This window comes from Corvus moneduloides, chromosome 3 (assembly GCF_009650955.1).
Source record: "Corvus moneduloides isolate bCorMon1 chromosome 3, bCorMon1.pri, whole genome shotgun sequence".
Classification (NCBI taxonomy): Eukaryota; Metazoa; Chordata; class Aves; order Passeriformes; family Corvidae; genus Corvus; species Corvus moneduloides.
The window spans coordinates 49,675,143-49,694,393 of record NC_045478.1 but is presented as its reverse complement, the minus strand read 5'-3'; the positions used below and the strand labels follow the sequence as shown (position 1 = coordinate 49,694,393).

The window sequence follows — 19,251 nt, the reverse complement described above, 5'->3', positions numbered from 1 at the left end:
TTTGCTGTCCCACATAAAGAGCAACTCCACCACCTCACCTTGCTGGTCTGTCTTTCTTAAAAATACATGGACAGCCATGACAGCACTCCAGTCATGGGAGCTATCCCACCATGTCTCTAACTGAAATGAAGTCATGGCCCTGTGACTGCTCACAGATCTCTTATTCCTCCTGTTTATTCCCCATGCTGCGTGCCTTGGTGCACAGGCATTTCAGAGGGGTAATGGAGCATACCATTTTGCCAGGAGGGTTACAAGAGGCATACACACCCTTCAGGTGGTTGGCCTTCTGGTTCTCAGCTTGAGAGGCAACTAAGGAACAGTTGCCACTGCTGTGGCTGGCCTGCTTATTCCCCACCTGGACATGATGCTGTGAGCACTACCAATTTGGACACCATCCCCCGAGTCCTTCAGTTTAAATCCTGCCTCATCAAGCTGTCAAATGCCTGGGAGAAGACATAGAAGATTGGGTGATAGTTGGTTTTCCAAAAAACAAAAAATATCCAAAAAGTTGTCTCACATATATTATGGTAATTTGCTGCACAGTTCACCGGGTAGTTAAAAATCTCCACTGCCACCATGGGAATTGTGATTCTGTCACTTACTGTCAAGATGTTTTGTTCTCTTTCTTGCCCCTGATCTTTACACCTCAAAGTTGTCCCTGTAGCAGAAGGCCTAATGGGGTGCTCATGGAGACCCTGCCTGGGGCCTCCCTGGTCTTCTGGTTCCTGAGCCCCAGAAAGAATTAGAAAAGCCCTGGCAGCCATGACATCTCACCCTCAGGCTCCGGGAGGACTGTGTGCTTGCCACCGCATCAAGTTCAGCTAACAGAGAGATGCTTCTCTTCCTCTCAGGATGGAATTACCCACAATTGCCATTTATATATTTTATTTCCTCCTCCTAATCTTGGTCTTGAACCTCATATCCTTGTGTCACACAGCATTTTCTTTTCTGCTGGGGTAATACTTTGTCCCACAAGCTTGAGTGGCCTTGCCTGCTCAGCTACACCATTTCTGAATCAGGCGGAGTTTCTTCACAGTGAACTATCATACATCCCTCTGTACAGCATTTATGGACACAAAACTGTGCCTACAGGTGTGTGGAAGTTAACTGCTCCCCAAAAAACTATTTTACCCTCAAATGTCTACTGGCTGCTTCCTTGGTTGACAATACCTTCGACCAGAAAGGAAAGGGTGAAGGAAGGGAAGAAGAAGGAATCCACTCTCAGAATAAAGCCCGGTAAGCCAATTTCTGTGAAGATTTAAGAACAAAGCCTGACAGGCCAGAGGTGCTACCACTCCCTTCACACAGGACCACTGAGGGACAGGGTGCTGACCCCTTGGCTGGAGCAGTGCACATTAGTATAATTATACCCTGACTTCATCCCAAAACCTAGCAAGGATTACTGTCTTGTCTTTTTGAGATCGTAGTCACAAAATGAAGTGAGCTGTGGGCAACATATTCAGCTCACTTTCATATACACACTGCAAGCCTTGTTACCAGGGCCTCACAAAGCATCTCTTGAAAAAGGAATACAAGATGCTCTTTGTAAATAAAAGTTCATGAGCCTGAGGAATGAAGTCATTTTCCAAAATCGCAGTGAACGATATTCTTTTTCACGAGCCAACGAGAAGCAGAGAGGTGGGCTTGAGGGGAAGGAGCTGAATGAAACATGTTAGAAAAACCACTTAGCCCTATTAGCCCATGGCACAGCCAGGCTGTCTCCCTCCTCCTCTTCCTCCTCCTCCTCCCGCCCACAGCCTCCCCTCCCCCATGACACAAGGAATGGCTAGTTGAGCGGGGTTTTTTTAAATAAATTTGGCACCTTTCTTCCTTCTGCTGAATAAACTGGAGATGTTAAAAAATAAACAGCCAGGAGAGTCAATGATTTGTTTCGAGCAGTCAGATGGAGTTGTGGGGAGCTGGCGTGGAGGGGGAGGAAAGGGTGACCTCACTTTCTGAACAGTAAAGTTTGAGTGGGAGGGTCTCCACACGAAAGGTAAAAAAGGGAATGATGTGAACATGTGAAGGAAGCCAGAGCACTGAACAGAGCGTCAGTCTGTATCCTGACAGGGGGAGATAAGGTGGCTGGAGAGCTAGCGGTGCTTTCCTGGAATACAATCTCTGTTTGACACTCTCTGCTTAAGCACTGCCCATCTGTATGTTATTGTGCTGGAGCCTCTGGGGAAAAAGAGGAGCCACAGGCACGGAGAGTGAACGAGGGAGGCAGCAAAAGCGTTTTTCTTTCCTTCTTTTCCTTTTTTTTCCTTTTTTTTTCCCCCTCTTTTAAATCGGGATCCGGTTAGACTGCCTTGAAGTGCCACATCTGGAAACTGAATGCTGAAAGAAAGTTAAAATAACTGAGGCACCACTAAGCCAAGGGGGGCTGATTGCAGAAGAGGGTAAACAATTACTGAGACGCTAGAAGACCACTGCTGGATGTAAGGGGAGGAAATGGCTTTGATCTCCGCCTGGCCCCTCGTTTCTCCTGTATTATTCTTTTTGAGATGCTTCTCCTCCAGCACAGCCTCGAGTGAGGGAAGCGTTTTTCAGTTTGACATTGAAGGTAGCTCAGCGGTCAGCACGCAAGAAGCCACTGTTATCAGAGGGCAGCAGCAGGCAGTAGCTACTGGAAGTTGGGTGCCTTTTGCTGAGGTACAGTAATTCCCTTCTCTCTCTAGTGTCTGCAATTTTCTGCTTTCACCTGTCTGTGTCAAAGCTCCCATCTGGTTAATGTTATCTTAATCATTTGATCCTTAAAGTGATACAGGAGGATTTTGTTGGGGGGGGAGGTGGTCTGAGACGTTGCATTTTGGGACTGGAGAGATACAGTTCAGACTTCAAAATGTACACATGCTCTGCCTGCTGTGAGCAGACAGCTGCTGTACTTTGCACTGAAGCTGGCTTAGCGTGTCTCTGACTTTCCTGCCAACATAACTAAACAGGCCTGTCCAAACAGAGCTATTTTACAAGAGTTAATTGTCACAACACTTTTCTGCTTGCCTTGTAATTTCTGCAATTGTAATTCACTGAAATTTTCCAAAAGAGTCTGTCATTTGATGGCAAACTCTGTACTGTAAAAGTTTGTGCTTTTGCCTCTGAATGCCATCTGCCTCCAAAATTGGAAGTTTGTTTTCACAGCGAAAGCAGGGGATGATAAATCAAATGAATCTAGAAAACTACCTGCAGAGAGCACACCTGCAGAGATTTTAAGACTTCCAAAAATTATGTGGTTGGGATTAGTGACAAACGAAATTAGAGAGATCTGGGAAGCAATTTGACAATGGAAAATTTTCCCACAAGCCCTGTATTTTGGGATTGATTTATACTTCTCATTTCAGCAACACTACATCGGGAATGGTCTACACAAAAGCACATCTTGAGGAAAAAATAAATCACTCCAGCATACATGGCACGGGGGCAGGGGGGCAAGGTTGGAAGTGGAACAGTGGACACAACACAGTAATATCTCATGCGTGGTAGATGCAAAGTAGGAGGCTAATTGAGTTCCATAAGGTCATGGGAAGGGAAAGAGTAGTTCTTCTAGCATAACATTCAAAAATGAGGTGAGATTAACACAGCTGTGTCACTGTGACAATATCAAGATTGCAATCTCCAATATCACATGGCTGATTTTCCACCTACAGTCCACTTGCCAGAATTAACAGCCGTGGAAATAATGTGCATAAAGCCTTCAGACAGCCAGGGTTGCTGCAGGGCTGGGCAGAGCTCATTCCCCTGCTCCGAGCAGCTGGACAGCCTCAGGAAACGCCTGCCCACCCTGCTGGAGACTCAGCACGAAACATGACCTGTGTGAGAAAACTGAAGGTTAAACCCCGCTTTGCTCGGCATAAGGACTCTTAGGAGCTATCCCAGTTTTTGGACAGGCTCCATGGTGTGGGATGTACAGATTTTCTCCTCTGGCCTTGGATCAGCCCCGAGAAGCTGCATTGCCACCTGTTGCTTACAACATGGAAAGTCCCTGAATGAAATGCCTGACTTAAAAGCTGAATGGGTTTTGTAGCTGCTTTTCACAGGATAATGAGCATCAGTGATTATTAGTCTTTCTTGATAAGACAGTCTAGTATGGTTTTCCCAAAGACACAGTTTACATTTCTTCATGTAAGTATATTAGATTTTACATTGGGAAAGCGCTGTGAGATACATTGGACACTGCAGGGGAAGGACACTTCAGTTTCCTTCAACCGTTTCAATCCTTCCTAAATTTTTCTTTGGCCCAACATAATAGATTCAGTAACTGGTGTTTCTTCTGGCAGTTTACTTCAGCCCATGCAATGGCAGCACTTAGACTCTGGATCCCATGTTACGACTGGATGACAGTGCCTGGTATCATCACACCAAGGCCCTTGGCTGCAGAATGCTATAGCTTCATGAGGAAGAAGCAGGGACTTCAGGCCTTTTGCTGCATATTTCAGGACCCACCTCCATGGCAATTTCCAAAGAGGCCCAGTAGGATGCTTTTTGGGGAGAGGACTGATGGCTCTATAACAGTGAAAACCCACTTACCCATGGATGCATGTGTGTGGCTGGTAGCAGGATTTGAGGAACAGGCTTTAAGCCTGGAGGTTGATGTAGTGGCCGGAGAGTGATGGTTTGGCAGTCTCTCATCCAAGGAAGGAACATTACTTCTGGTCCTCAAAGAGCTTCTCCCTCCCACAGCTCACCTCCCCTCCCTGAGCCTCAGGAACAGGGTCATCCCAGCAGGTTTGAATTAACCTCTTTTGAAGCGTGAGTTCTTAACCCACAGCTCACAGCGAACCGCAGAGTAAACTCCTTTACACAGTGTGGTTTGATTCAGCTCCTTCTTCTAAATATTGACTCAGGCCTACAGCTCTCCCGAGCAGACAGAGGCTGTTAGTCATGTCAAACAGTGCCAAATGATACAAAGGGGGCAGTTTCACAAGGCAGAGTTACAAAGCCACAGATGGGGCTTCGTTGTGGTCTGTGGTGACCGTCAGCTGCAGCATGAAACATGCCAGTGGGAGTTTCCAAGATGTAACTGGTGGAATGCTCTTGAATCCTGGTAAGAGTTTAATGTTATGAACCTATAGAAGAACAGGAGATCTCAATTAATGTAAATACATATTAGTGACTATTTCTCAGTTTTCCAATCCTCTTCCTTTACCATGTGTGGCAACCCTAAACTGGGAAGAACTGGCAGAAGTGGTTTAAAAAATCAGAATTAAAGTTAATGTGGAGCTTTGTCTTTTTTTTTTTTTTTTTTTTTTTTTTGTGGCTGGAATTTGAATGAAAACCTCTTAAGAGAAGGAAACTAACTGCTTTTTTAATGCTATGCTAATATGCTGTATCCATGCACAGAGAGGACCATGAGTTGGACTTCAGGCAATGTTGGCTACCTTGGTGCCCTGGTTCTTAAACATTATGTAATCCAGTATATGTGATCCAGTACACCTAAATTAGGCACATAAATTGTTCGTAGATGTTTCAATCAGAATCATGGACTCTCCTCAGGTACAAACCCAAATTCCCCATACAATAGTGGAGACCCTAGGTTTTCTAATCCTCGAATTCCTAGCAGTCTTCCCTGAAAATGCTCAAAGGAGTCTCTTCCTCTGTAAGGACGTTTTTGGATGCTTGTTTCAGGACAGCTTTATTAATCAGCTAAAGCAGATGTTTAAATTAACTGGATTAGATTCCACACAATGAAATGTTGCATTACCTATATAAGGAACATTGTTAGTGACCACCAGGCAGTAAGATATCTGCTTCTTGTTTCAAAAAAAAATTGCTTATAAATTGATTAAAATTATTCAGAAAAGTATTATGAGAAGGATTACAGTGTTAGGAATTTGAAGATAGCTGAGAGGCTCTGCAATCCAATTTGCCAACTCAGTGGGAGGTTAAGAAAAAAATTTGAACTTACTGTGTAAGTACATACACAGGCAAAAAAAAATTACCTAAGGACTTGTTAGTCTAATAAATTAAGGTCTTGGCATATGCAACAACAACTGAAGGTGACTATGTTGAGACTACAGGTTAGTTAAAAATTTTATTTTCAAAAGTGATTAAGCACTGGAGATTTTATTCAGTTGTGTTGGTTTGTCCATGAAGAGGCAGATCAATATGAAAAGCACTCTTAAGTATTCAGTTTCTTGTGCACTATTTAGGAAAATTAAGTTTCTTGGCTCACAAAGACAATAAGGGGAGGTGGGGGAGATGTTACAGTGCTGAATCCTGATGTCTGTGGGGAGACAGAGGGAAAAAGAGTGAGTGCAGAGCAGTGGATCCAGCTGATCAGTGCAGCCCAACAGCAGCTGGTGGCATGAAGTCAGAGATTGTTTTTTCCAAACAAGGATAGATTTAAATATTTTATAAGGAGGATTCATAAAAGATGGAAGCAAAGCATTTAAAACTGACAGGCAGATATCAAATAAAAGCAAACAAACAAGTGGCAAACATCAGAGATCTTTGTTTTAGTGTTCCACTCACCAGCTTGGATGCAGCAGAAGGAAAGTGAGACACTTCCAGGTTTGGTGAGGCACAGAGGTAAAACTGAAAACCGGAAGTTCTGAAACAGTTATATCCCACTGTCAAACACATGCCTCTAAAATAAGAGGCAGGTCATACATTACCAATTGGGTCTGAAGCCTGCCACTGTCAACATCTGTGTTTGTAAATTCCACTGATATCATGGGTTTAATTACATAGGTGTAGATTTTGTTCCTCATTAGGAAGAAAGTTCCTTACAGGGTCTAAGGTGAGAATAAACAATGGTACAAGACTTCAAATACCAGAGAGTATGGCAAATGATTCCCTGTGATCCACATTGTGTAGTCACTCTTCTTAACGTAAAATGAATGTAGGGTGACACCCAGTAAAATACTCATTTCATTCTGATGTAAATGACTACAAGAGGCCAGAGACCACTATAAGAGATGAGTGTGGGAAGACTTAGGGGAAGAAAGGGAAGACAGACATTCTGGGGAGACATCTCCCAAACCAAAAAAGACCATCTCAAATGTCCTGCATGGAAAGAAGAAGTGAAGTAAATAGTGGGAAAGGAAGTAAACTAAAGCAGGAAGAAGACAAAGGAGGGGAAAAAATTAGAGCAAGAATGAGATAATCAAGAGTCTTAAGAGTAAAGAAAAAAATGAAGTTGGGACAGGGCGGGAAGCCAATTCACAGAGTGAAGGAAGACATGATATTATTGGACAGATGGAAGAGGAAAACTGTTTCCAGCATCAGTGTTTTTGGCTCAGGGGAAAGGCAGAGAGGCAAAAGTCCTTTAAAGGAAACAATTATCATAGTCAAGTCAAAATTAGCCATTTACTATAAGAAAAAGTAAGACACAGAAGTTATGTGACGGAGTTTGTGTGTTAAAATGACATGTTTGACAATCATTTTTTCCCACCTGACTTTTACCAGCAGCTGCTGATAAATAGCAAGAAGCAGTTTGAGGTGCTTGCTTTCTAGTTCTCTAAAGTGATAAGCAATAATTAGCATAGGACCTGTGACAAACTCACCTCTCTAAAACAGCTCACATTAAATATATAAAATGACAGCAATCATAAGTCCCAGCCACTTGTTAACAAAGACTCAAATTATCATCAAATCTTCTTCACTCCTTTTCCCCAAAAAGGTTGAAACAGAAAATCTTGCAAACTGTTGAGAGAAACCACAATTTGATCCTTACTTGCAGCATTAATCTGTTCAAAACAAACTAGTACTACAAGAAGCAGCAGAAGGCCTAATCCTGAGGTGTGAGCCAAAAAGGGTTTTAGCTTGACAGGAACCTTTATATTCTTTTAAGCTAATGTGAACTGCATCTACTTTAAAAAAGCAGATCTTTAAATTAATTCACTTCAGATCCTTGAGGTTATGTTAGGTTAACTTCTATAATGGGCAATTTGGATTTCTAGCTGCTGGTTTTTTCTGATACAACAAGGTTATGTTCTGAGAAACATCTATTAGTGGGGAGGAAGTTTTACTGCAGATGTTTGTGATTCCAACTTAAGTTTCTCATCAAAACTTTAATGAAAATCAGATGCTTGGATTAGCGCCACCAATCCCCAAACCTTTTAAATCACAGGAAGCTGAAGCAAATGGAAGCACAAGACACAGCAGATGGATAGTTGGAAATTTTCTCCATTTCAAGAAGATGTATAAAACACCCACCACAAAACACAGTTTAAACTCTACTGCAGTGAATTCCCACAAAGTTTTGGGCAAGTACCAGCAAAGTGCCCCAAAGCTTATTCAGGTCTGTGAAAACCAATAAAAGGCATTTTATGCCCGCTCTTATTCACAACATGGGAAGCAAGGAAGGAATTAAAAGTCCAGTTTTTCCAGGGGGCATGAGAAGAAATAAAAGAATTGCTTTCTGAAGGAAAACCTGGCCTGATTTAAACTGATAACAATTAGAGCTTCTAGTGCTCAAGAGCTGTGTAAAAGAGGCCTAGTTTCTGAGTAACATATAACCAGCCACTGATAATTTACAACTTGCTTCTGGACTTAGATTTCAAACACCAAAATATAGACACCCTTTGGGTTTTATATTTTAATTGGTCCTCTTGAATGTTTGGATCTGATCCCAGTCCATTTTCACACACCACCATGAGCTGGGGATGTTTGGGTTATGCATCCTAATGCAAGATTCAACAGTTGCTGAATAGAATTATATACAAAGCTGTTAGAGTTCCAAAGTTTTTGAAATCTATTTCTTTGCCATTAAATGATCTCAAAGAGATTTTCCTAACTGTCAGTCAGGATACATAAAGTGTGTATTTGACAATGAAAACAGATTGACTAAAATGCAGTAAATAAGATCTGGCTTTGTGGTTCCTGTTTAGCTGTATTGTGTATTTCTTTATACAGTTATCTTGAACTAAATGCTTCATAAATACTAGAACCCTTTTTTTTTTCTTTTATGACAAATCAGCAAGAAACAGTGCTAAACCCACAGCATTCAAGAGCCAAAGAATGAGAGAGGGCTGTGAAAAATATTTTAGAAATGACTATTCCAATTTTACAACACATTGTTCGTAAGAACAACTAAAATGTTATTGTTTAAGTCATGGCATATAGAAGCCAGGGTGTATGAGACAAACTGGCACACCTGAATGTTAGTTTGAAACATAATAATTACTGAACAAAAAGACTACCTGGATGAACAACTTCCAATAAGTTCTGCAAAAATAGACTTTTTAACTAAAACTGTAAGACTCAGAATCATTGTTTGACTCTGTCTACCCAACAAAAATGAAGAAAATTAGCTCATTCAGCCTTTGACCATTGCTGAATGGTGGAAAAGTAGCTACGTAGAACCAGCACCTAAACCAGATACTTTCTGAGCTGTGTAGCACCCTTTTACCACCCTACAATGCATCCTTTTACTCTTTTATGAAAGACCTTCTAAGTGCCAAGAGATTAGCAGAGTTTTCTGCCAAGGCTAATGCAAGGCCAGCATGTCCTAGGGTTTCCTACTGTGGTTTTCCACCTCTGAGCCTGGATGGTAGCCTATGGAGAGCTACAGAGGGCCTGCCATTCATTACTGCCTTAGGCTGTGCTTCCCACTCCTAGCTCCAGGGACCCTTCCTCAACAGCATTTTGTGGAAGCAAGCATTTGTCCAGATCCAGTATCCAAAAAAGAAAACAATAAAAAAAAAAACCTGGCAGAACAAAATATAACATAGCCCTCCCTACCCTGGCTATTAAAGTCCTTCATGCCCCAGAAAGGCTAACACAGCCTTGAGGGTTGGCAAGGTCTCCAGAGCACGATTTCCTGGCAAAGTTCCATTCAGGGGGAGGTGGACAGGTATTGGAAGTCTAGACATGGTGTAAGGTCAGGGGGAATTTGCGTACCCTGCTCAGCCTATTGCAAGTTTGTGGTTTTCTGTTGCTCTCTCTTTCCAGTCAATGGCAAGGATAGTCTGAAGAGGTTCAACAGGGTCTCTAAGGCACCAGCTAATTACTTTTAAGTCAGCTGGAAACAGGCTGTTTGGTGATGGATTTCTGTGAGGGAGAAGAAAAGAAGTTGTTGGGTTTTTCTCTTGATGCATTGATTCTTCCCTCTCTTTGAGCCAACAAAAAATGTATTTTTTTCAATATTAGACTATGCCAATGATGAAAGAAGCCCAGAGGCATTGAGAGAAGAAGGCAGGTTACCCTTCTCCCCAGCCCTGGCATTTCCTCTCTCCTTTCAGAGCACAGCCTCTGCTCAGCTTCATCCTGAACATAAGGCAAGCAGTATAAAGTTAACCATGCTGAGCTGTCTTACTCTCTTCCCACACACTTGCAAAGTGCTCAGATGATCCAGGGGAAAAGCCCTTTTTCTGAGAGCTGCCCAGAAACAGGATCTTCCCATCAGCCTTCCCCAGCAGCTGTCTGTCTTGTCCATAGTTGGGCCACCCTTGGGAGGCAGAGACAGATGAAAGCTCTCTCTCTTCATCTTTCAAGACTTTCACATTGGCCTGGGTTTCTTTCTAACAGACTTTTAAATTGATGCTATGGCTATTGGCCAAGCAGATCACTGTTTTTCTCTGCTGTGATTCCAACATTTCAAAGAGCTGCAAAATCAAACCAGGAAACACTAGAAATCTGGAAGGGGGGAAAATAATGCTAAAGGAAAATCAAAAGAAGCTTGAGATTTACCCTCTCAGTCTTAACAGTGTTCCACAAACACAGTCGTACCTGCTTTAAAACCCACTTTTCTTTTTCATCCCTTGAAAATTTTTGTCTCTATCTGGAAATCTCTCAGGGAGTACTGTAGTTTGTTATTTGATTATGTCTCACTTGTCTGAGAGACTCAATGACTTAGAATGTACATTTCATGTAAGTGGGGACTGGGTGGAGGGTGGTTAATGAGGAAACAATGTAGATTTATCCCTTTTCCTGTAAATTGAATACATTTGGCTTTTTTTTTTTTTTTTAAGAGGAAAATTAACCAGCTACTCCTTCAACTGCATATTTTCTATTTCCAACAGTGAGCATGTGTAAGAGCAAGTTTTTCACTCAGTTGCAGTACTAATAAGTAAATTAGAGACTGGTATTAATCTCAGATTCTTAGCCAGCTTCCAGACAGCTAAAACACTTTAGCCCTCCCCATTTTTAGAGAAGAATGCCTTTTAAGCAGAGGCTTTGTCTTTCCCACTGTATATGGAAAAAATGACTGTGCAGTTCTATGGAGAATGCCTAGTTGAGATATGTTTATGTTGGATCCAACCCCATCTCTGTTGCTGAATGGCAGTTTGTTTTCCACTTGAACTGGGGAAGGGATAACAGTCTGGGAACTCTTTCAACACAGGAAATTTTTAAAAAATTTAATACAATTACTAAGTCAAGGTAATAGATAATGTTGTTGTTCTGCATAAAGCCATCTGGCTTTCAGCTATTTCTTGGTCTTGCGGGAGTCCCCATCAGCCTGTCACTGCTGTCGTGGAGGCATGCACAAGCCCACCCAAGGAATCAGAACACAGAGTAACAGTGGGCTGGGAAGAAGGTTCCTTGTAATTTTTTCCTGCACACCATGCCGGCTTTGCTTATTGGTTTGGAGGTTACCCATGTGCAATTATCCATATTCACTCTCTCTCTGACTGCTACCTCTACCATGCCATAGGGAGAAATAGGGGTAACGCTTTTTTCTGTGTCTTCCTGCCAGCCAGATTTTATCTAGAATTGTAGCAATTAATTTCAGTCTTGCTAGTTTTTGTTTTAGCAGTCCCTGAGCTTTGCGCCTAAAACCTTGAGAAGAAGGTTTCCACCAGCTTCATAATCTGTGCTTTTTTATCATCAAAAATAAACTTCTGTTTTGGAGGCTGATGAGTTGATAGCTCATCAGGTAATACATAAATAATCCCAGTTGTCATGGATAAGTCAGAACATGAAGTTTGCAAGTTAAAAAGTTATGAAGTTAGTGTCTTGTCCTGTGTCCCTTAAGGCAATCACAACTTTTCCAGTAAATTCTGAGGAGAGCTCAACCCCTCTGTATATATAAACGATGGAGAACTTCTAGTGTTTAGTCGCTGCTTAACACAGCAGCAGTTGGAAAACAAGACTAAATTCAATCATCAGATACACTCTTCAGCAGCTGCAGACTGGCCAGACATGGTGTGCCTGGCTCCAGATCAGCCCTGTGCTCTCAGGTGGGACCATCACTGGGAATGCAGGCATAAAGGAACAATATTGAGATCCATACACAGGGAATGACAGAAACGACACTGGTAACAGAAAATAATACTTCATTTGTTTCATCACTTATTAAGCAGTTCATTTACTGAAAAAGATTAGAGGTTCACAACCAGTGTCACTGCTTTATTTATCATTGTTTTGGTGTTTGAAGATTCAAATTACTGAGCTTCACAAAAACACACTGCTGCAGATTTAATGAGCATTTCATATCATTTATCTAGAACAGCTTATTATTACATTAATTTGCCCAGATCTATGGCAAATGCACTCACTGAGGTTTTTTAATCGAACCTATCTCAGCTTAGAATTTCATTCAAAAAATAAGAATATGCAAAAATATTGGAAGATTCCACTGAATGACTATTTAAGCAGGAAATAATTTGCTTTTACATTTGCAAATTAAATAACAAAACAGAAAGCTTGTTAGTGTGCAATTCGCATAATTACTTTAGTTTGCAGTCTCATTAAATGCAATTAGAACTGAGATACCTGTCAAGATAAGTGGATAAAAAAAGATTACCAGCATTGTTCCCAAATTTCTTCACCAACTTCTGGTTAATTTCTAATTTATAACATCAGTGGAACACTCAAAGTAATAAATATTTCACAGTTAACAATGTCAGAAATTTAGAAGAACAATACAGAGATTTAATGTACTACACCAGGGTGCTTATAATAAAACTATCATGAACATTGATTTGAAGACTAAACTAAAAAATGTGTTCCTCTCAGGAATGTTTACAGTTTGAAAAATAAATTTGAAATTGCAAATGGCTAATTTTCATGAGGTTTCTGCATTTGAACTGGTAAATACTACAGAGTGGCTTTTTGCATGCAGACAGTTGCCTAACAGCTGTAGTGTCCTATTAAATGGGTAATTAACTATCTAGCTATGATGTCACACACTGAATTACTTTCTCCAGTAATAATAGTTAGAATGTGACCTTTCTAGTTCAGAAGAATTTGATACTGTAGACCAGAGGTAATGAAGGCTTATAGAAATTATAAATAGAGCTTGGAGGCCTAGGGGAAGCTGGTGAGCAAGTCTGTTTGTTTTTAATTCTCTAGTTTGAAAGGCTTCAAAGCTCAGACAAATTTAGCAAAAATCAACAGAGAATAAATAAAATTGCAGAGCAGATGTTCGCTTCTGCCTGCACATTGTGGAGTACCTCATGGTGGGGAGCAGAACTTCTGTCCATCTCTCTCTATGATTACTTTGATGGTAGAGCATGTCTGACCAACAGGTCAGTAATTAACTTCTGAGGGCCTCATTCTCCAAGAGGAAGACAAAGATCCTTCTGAAATGTCACTTCATAGGGGTTTATAGGTTCAAGTACAAAGACAATCTTGAATTTATTACTCACTGTCTGGGAATTTAAAGTCCATTTATTTCTTCAAATGATAACTTAAGAGCGAAGGATGACAGCTCTGTGAAAGGACACCACCAGGGAATTTTATTTTTTAAATTAGTTATAGTTTACCTCAGTGGTTTGAAGAACTCATAGAACTCTCCTCCTTAGCCAAGACTTGGTCTAGGAAGATACACATAATAAATTAAGAGAGAATAGTAGGACAGATAAGGGGGAAGTTACCAGCAGAACGAATGTTCTTTGTACCTTGAGTATGAGCTTCTGGTCTTAATTTGTTTTCTCAAGAAGATAAAAATGCTTTCATCATTGTATCTAACAAAAACAAATGCCACAGAATATATTTTTTAAAAACAACTTCTATATCAAATAGATTTTTCCATATTCATGCTTCCTTCCTTGTATGAAAAAAATGGATTTTCCTTAAATATCTTAAAAGCTCCCTTACAAAGTTAGTTTGAAGCTTTCATGGGAAATTTTATCATTGAACTGTAATTCTTTCTCTGGACATGCTTTGACTAATCCTTTTCATATATCTGGTATGCTTTGGCAGTAAATCTTTGCAGGTCACTCATAAAAGCTACCCTCAGATACAAGAGTGAGGTCTAACCCTAAGAAAGAATGGTGGGAAAAATGGGGAAGGCAGATATGTGCTGTGTACATATCAAATGTCTTCAAACCATGACTGTTTAGCTGAAAGACAAAATGTTCTTTCAGCACTGCATTAAGAAAAGTCTTGGGCCCAGAAACAGCTTTATATTCACTGCAGGCATCTGGAACAAGCAAAACACGACTACGCCATGTCTGGCCCCGTGGGGATATTCAGTATCCCTGGTGGTTCTGACTAGTTCTCTTAAAAGACGTGAAGGTGTTGAGGAGTGTCCCTGCTGGGTACATTGGGTACATCTGGGACACTGGAATTACGTTGTGTGCTCTGCCATGGATTACACTGCGTGCATTTGGATACAGTCACAGATAATCGGCTCTAGGTAGCCCTGCTTGGACCAGTCAACCTCCAGAGGTCCCTTTCAGCTTCAGCTATTCTGTGATTCTGAGTGGCTGTGGTCAGTATTCCATTTTACTGATCGAGAAACTGAGTGGAAGAGTAATGTTCATCATCACACGAGACATGAGCAGAAGAATGTATTTTCTTGAGTCTCAGTATCCTTACGAATATAATTAGAGATAGAGCAGCTTGTGCACAGAAACAAGGTGATGAGTTTCTTTGATGTTCAGCAAGAAGGAATATATTTGGTATGTTCATTTCAAACATTATAATGAAACTATTTCTGTGGAGGTGTTTGTAGATTAGAGGTAAAACATATGTAATAAAGTGGGTGAGTGGCTGGAACCAGGTGCAGGCATAGGCAGGGACAGCAAAGATAGGAGAAGAGGAGTAGGAAGACAAATGGAAAGCAGAACAGGGAGAACACAAGCATGAGTAGAGAACAGGACAACAACAGAACGGCTGTGGGAGCCAGTGGGGGCAGGTGGAGATCCAAACCCCTCAGTGTAATGTTCAGTTGCTCCATTAATAGATACAGCCCAGGAGAAGCACCCAGGCCTCCCCCAAGAAGGGCCAATGAGCAATCATCTCATCTGGTTGGCATTTACTGTAAGACTGTTTAAATGACATTCAAGCCTCGTTGCCAACAAGAGAGACATATAATATAGACAAGACTAAAAGGTAACCTATAAATAAAAGCTAGAGTGAGCTATAAATACAAACTGAGAAGCCATGGATTTGATCAATGTCTCTCAATATACAAATGGACTTAATGGAACACTCTGTGCAGCAAGCCCCTCATTGCTACAAGTACTCAGTGTGCTTTTGAGGCAATTGTAACTGCAAAAATCTCTATCCATAGGAGTATTCTTTCTCCTTTGGCAAATTCAAATCCATACAAATTTTGGGAACACAAGGTCTAGAAGAAATTAAACAAATGATTAGCAGCTACATAGTTACTATTGTAAAAATGTGGCAGCAGTATGAATGACAGTCAGGACAGTATCAGAGCTGTCATCAAGTACTTGTATATAAAGAGGCCAAGGATGCCTTCTAGAAATATTTTCTCCCTTGTGTCTCAAAAAAACAGAACAAAACAAAGCAGAGAAAATTTAATTAGACAAACTCTACCCCAAGTCATACACTTCAGGATCCATCAGATCATAGAGTCATGGAATGTTAAGATTTGGAAGGGACCTTAAAGATCATGTAATCCCAGGCCCCCCTGCCATGGTTGGCATTGTTGGAGGAGCAAAAAAATCAAAGTGTTTCAATACAGCCATCTGTTATCTCAGCCATTTCAGCTGTTGAGAGGCAAAGACCACCCTCCCAAGCTTTCTTCATAGCGGGTATTATGTGAAAAAATGCACAGTTTTGCTTTGCATTTTTTGATTTCACTTTGCTGATGATCTTCAGAACAGTCCAGTGTTTGTGTGTCAAGCTGATGAAGATAAAAAGTGTGAAGAAGAGGAGCAATGCCAAATAATATTCAAAACAGAATGGTGGGCCTACTCTTTTGGAAAACGGGAATCAGGAACCGCACAAAGGCATCTGGCAGCATCTGGTACTGGGTTTAATGATTTGTTATCTCCCAGTTAAGAAATGTGGCAAGTCAGCCTTTCATGGTTAGGCTGAATTAGAAAGATGGATTATCTGCTGATGCACATTGCTCAGATATTGTACACATACCTTTAAAATATGTACTGTCTCCTGGGCACACATAAAAACAGCATAGTTCTAACTTTAAATGCATCTCAAAATTTTCTTAACAGGGTTTCTCAGCCATACTCAATATTTGGTCCCAAAGCATTTTCAGCAAGAACTAGTGAGCCACTGAGTTCCTCATCCAAAAATGTGGAAAAGTCTAGGTGTGAAGAGCACCAGAACCCATTAATTAATAAACACCTTATCAGTCTGGTAAACTCAGTCTCTGATGGGCTCAGAGCAGTTGCCTACACATTCAGAAAAGGGGGTGCAGGTTTTCCTCTCTGCTGACCCTATGCAGCAAGTGCAATTCATATGTTTTCTAGTGACCATGCAAGTCCATCCAGTCCTCTGGGACGAGTGCAAGAACCAGCATGGCTCAGTCAGCAGCAGAGCCCTGCAGAGCAAATACAGGTATACCCTTTTCCCCCACTTAACCCTTGTCCATCCCCTTGTACATGCACACTTCTAAACCCCCTTGCAGTCAAAAGATACTCCTAAAAACTACACATATTGAATTCTCAACCCGAAATTTAACCTCCAGCAGTTAAGCACCTTTTCTGTGATCAATAAAGTGCATGTTGGCTGTGTAAGATGGCAAAGACCCCAGGAGACCCCAGGGCTCCTGAGTGTGCTGCACACCAGTAGAGGGGCTGACACCAAGCTGGAGTTGCACACAGTGTTTACTGTACAACTGCTGGATTTTATATTTTGGCAACAAATGGAGAGAGGTTTCTCCTGCAGGTCACCAAAGGCAGGGGGGTCAGGAGAGTGGGATGCAGTGTTATCACAGCTATTTTTGTTTGCATAAAGTTTCCCAGCAGGCTGAAGAAGAACTAAATCTTTGTGTCTATGCTTATGGATAACACGTCTTTGACCTGAGGAATTTGAAATGTCTGTTAGTTTGCTCCCAGGGAGCAAGAAGTAGTCAAATGACCATCAGTCTACAACTGGAAGTCAGGATTTTAAAAATCCATGTTTAAATTCACTGGAAGTCAATTATGTCCTGAGCTGAAAAGCAGATGTAAAAGTCACGTTGCTGTCCTCAGTACCTTTTGATGAACGAATTACCAGAAGTATATTTGTATATCTGTCCAAGGTAAAGAAGACAGTTTTGTAGTTAATGATTTCCAAACATGATAAGCTATAGATTTTGTGCCTGCCCACAGCGGTTTTAAGACAGGATGTTCATGGATTCAAATGCTTTGTTTATTTACATCCCAATTTGGTAAAGCAGTATTTTTAGTGTGCCTTTTGGAAGGAAACAGAAGATGTCCTTAGAATGGGGTCATTCCTCTTTCTAGGCTCGATCTTTCCTGCATGTAGGGAGAGAATTGGTTGGGCCTGTCAGACATCAAGATTTCCTTTGTATGCATCCACTTTCTCTACCTGAACATACTGACTTGTGGAACATACTCTAAGGAGCCTTTGCTCTTCTCCAAGGATACGGGGTCCAGCAGTTTGGCCAGATCTATGGCATAGCTATTGCAGCTTGGACACTTTTACAAGGCACAGCACATCTGACATGTGCAATAGGTTACATCTCACAGTCTTTGTTTACAGAGCTGGCACCTACACGAGAGCTACCCCTCCACGTCCCTCTGTGCAGTCAGGAGAGAGCAGCAGGCACAGCTGACCTAATTTAGATGCATTTCTGTATACAAGGAATCAAACCATACAGCGGGTGTCCAGCTGGCTTTTGGCCACATGGCGTCCCATGTAGAGGTCTCCATGTGGATGACTCCCAGCTTGCTGTGGTTTGGTCTTCCCACACAGGCAGTCCCGCCACGCAGCTGCCAAGGCCAGCTTGCCCTCACACCAGCACGGCCACAGCTGTGTTAGCTCAGCGCTGCACCTGGGGCACAGAGCTCCTCGGGGCTTCAGCCCGGGACTCTCTCCAGGGCTCACACAGACATGCTGGGTGAGACCTGCTGAATGCTGCATGTTTGGCAAGATTTCTGTGAGCTCTTGGCTGGGGATTGAAAGTGAAGTCCCTATTATAGGTGATCAAAACCAGGAATCTCTTTGGAAGAGTCCTACCTATTCTGAGGGAGCCAGAGAAACTGAAATAACATCAAATGTGCAGTAAAGGACTGCTTTCTCAAACTTGTTTCTCTAATGTTCTTATTTCTAATAAACAATTACATAAATGAAAGTACTGGAAGATATTCAAGCAGGAAGATGTCTTTATTTTTAGGTAGGGCAATAGGCTATTTATCTCAAGTTGGCCTAAGCAAACAATCTTCAAAAATGCCTCAGAACTGTAGCTGCCAATTTCAAATACTGCTTATAAAGACAAATAAATAAAAGCAAGCATGCTTGGGTTGGGTTTGGAAATGTCTTCAAGGAGCAGAGGGCTGATGTTTCCATGGTAATGCTGTGCACTTCCAGCAGACTGGTCTCTGCTTTAGACACAAGGATTTTAAAATGGATGGAGGTGGTTTAGAGTATTCACTCATCTCTGTATGGCAAAAGATGTAGAGTTTCAGAGATTTGATATAATTTTGAGTCCCAAACTTCTGTTTGTCTAAACTGTTCCTTCCAGATGGATAAACATTACATATTGATGTGAAGTTGTCAAGAAGAGACATTGCTCCACTCAATTTGTTTGATTTTTTCATCAATGCATTGAAAACTTGGACTTGAATTATCCATGTGTCCTACTTTTACAGGTATCTACGGCTGATATGATGCCTGCTATTTCAGAGGAGCAACATTTTTCTATTTTCTTTTCCCTGTGTTCTGAAGCAAAGCTCCATAATGTTCAAGTAGAGTTTATTTTCTTTTCTCCTTCTTTTTTTTCTTTCATTCCATAAGAGACAATGGGATTTCTAAGGGTCCTACAGTTCCAAAAATGGTAATCAATCTATGTCAACTGATAAACATTATTATGCAAATAATTCACAATATGTGTCACGGTTCTCCATAAATGTTTTGATTGAGAGATAGCCTCTCAGGCCAGATTTCACACTTCTCAAACTATGACTCCCTTAGGTTTATATCTTTTGA

General features: G+C 41.3%; 1 protein-coding gene across 2 annotated transcripts in view; it reads left to right on the top strand.

Moving 5' to 3' along the window:
• The first annotated feature begins 2,027 nt into the window (after positions 1-2,027).
• Positions 2,028-19,251, top strand: part of LAMA4 (laminin subunit alpha 4) — a 100,753-nt gene continuing 83,529 nt past the window's right edge. For both annotated transcript variants that reach the window (XM_032101511.1, XM_032101510.1), the window contains exon 1: positions 2,028-2,652. In XM_032101511.1, coding sequence (XP_031957402.1) covers positions 2,452-2,652 — 201 coding nt within the window. In that variant the 5' untranslated portion in view covers positions 2,028-2,451. The remainder of the gene's footprint in view (positions 2,653-19,251) is intronic.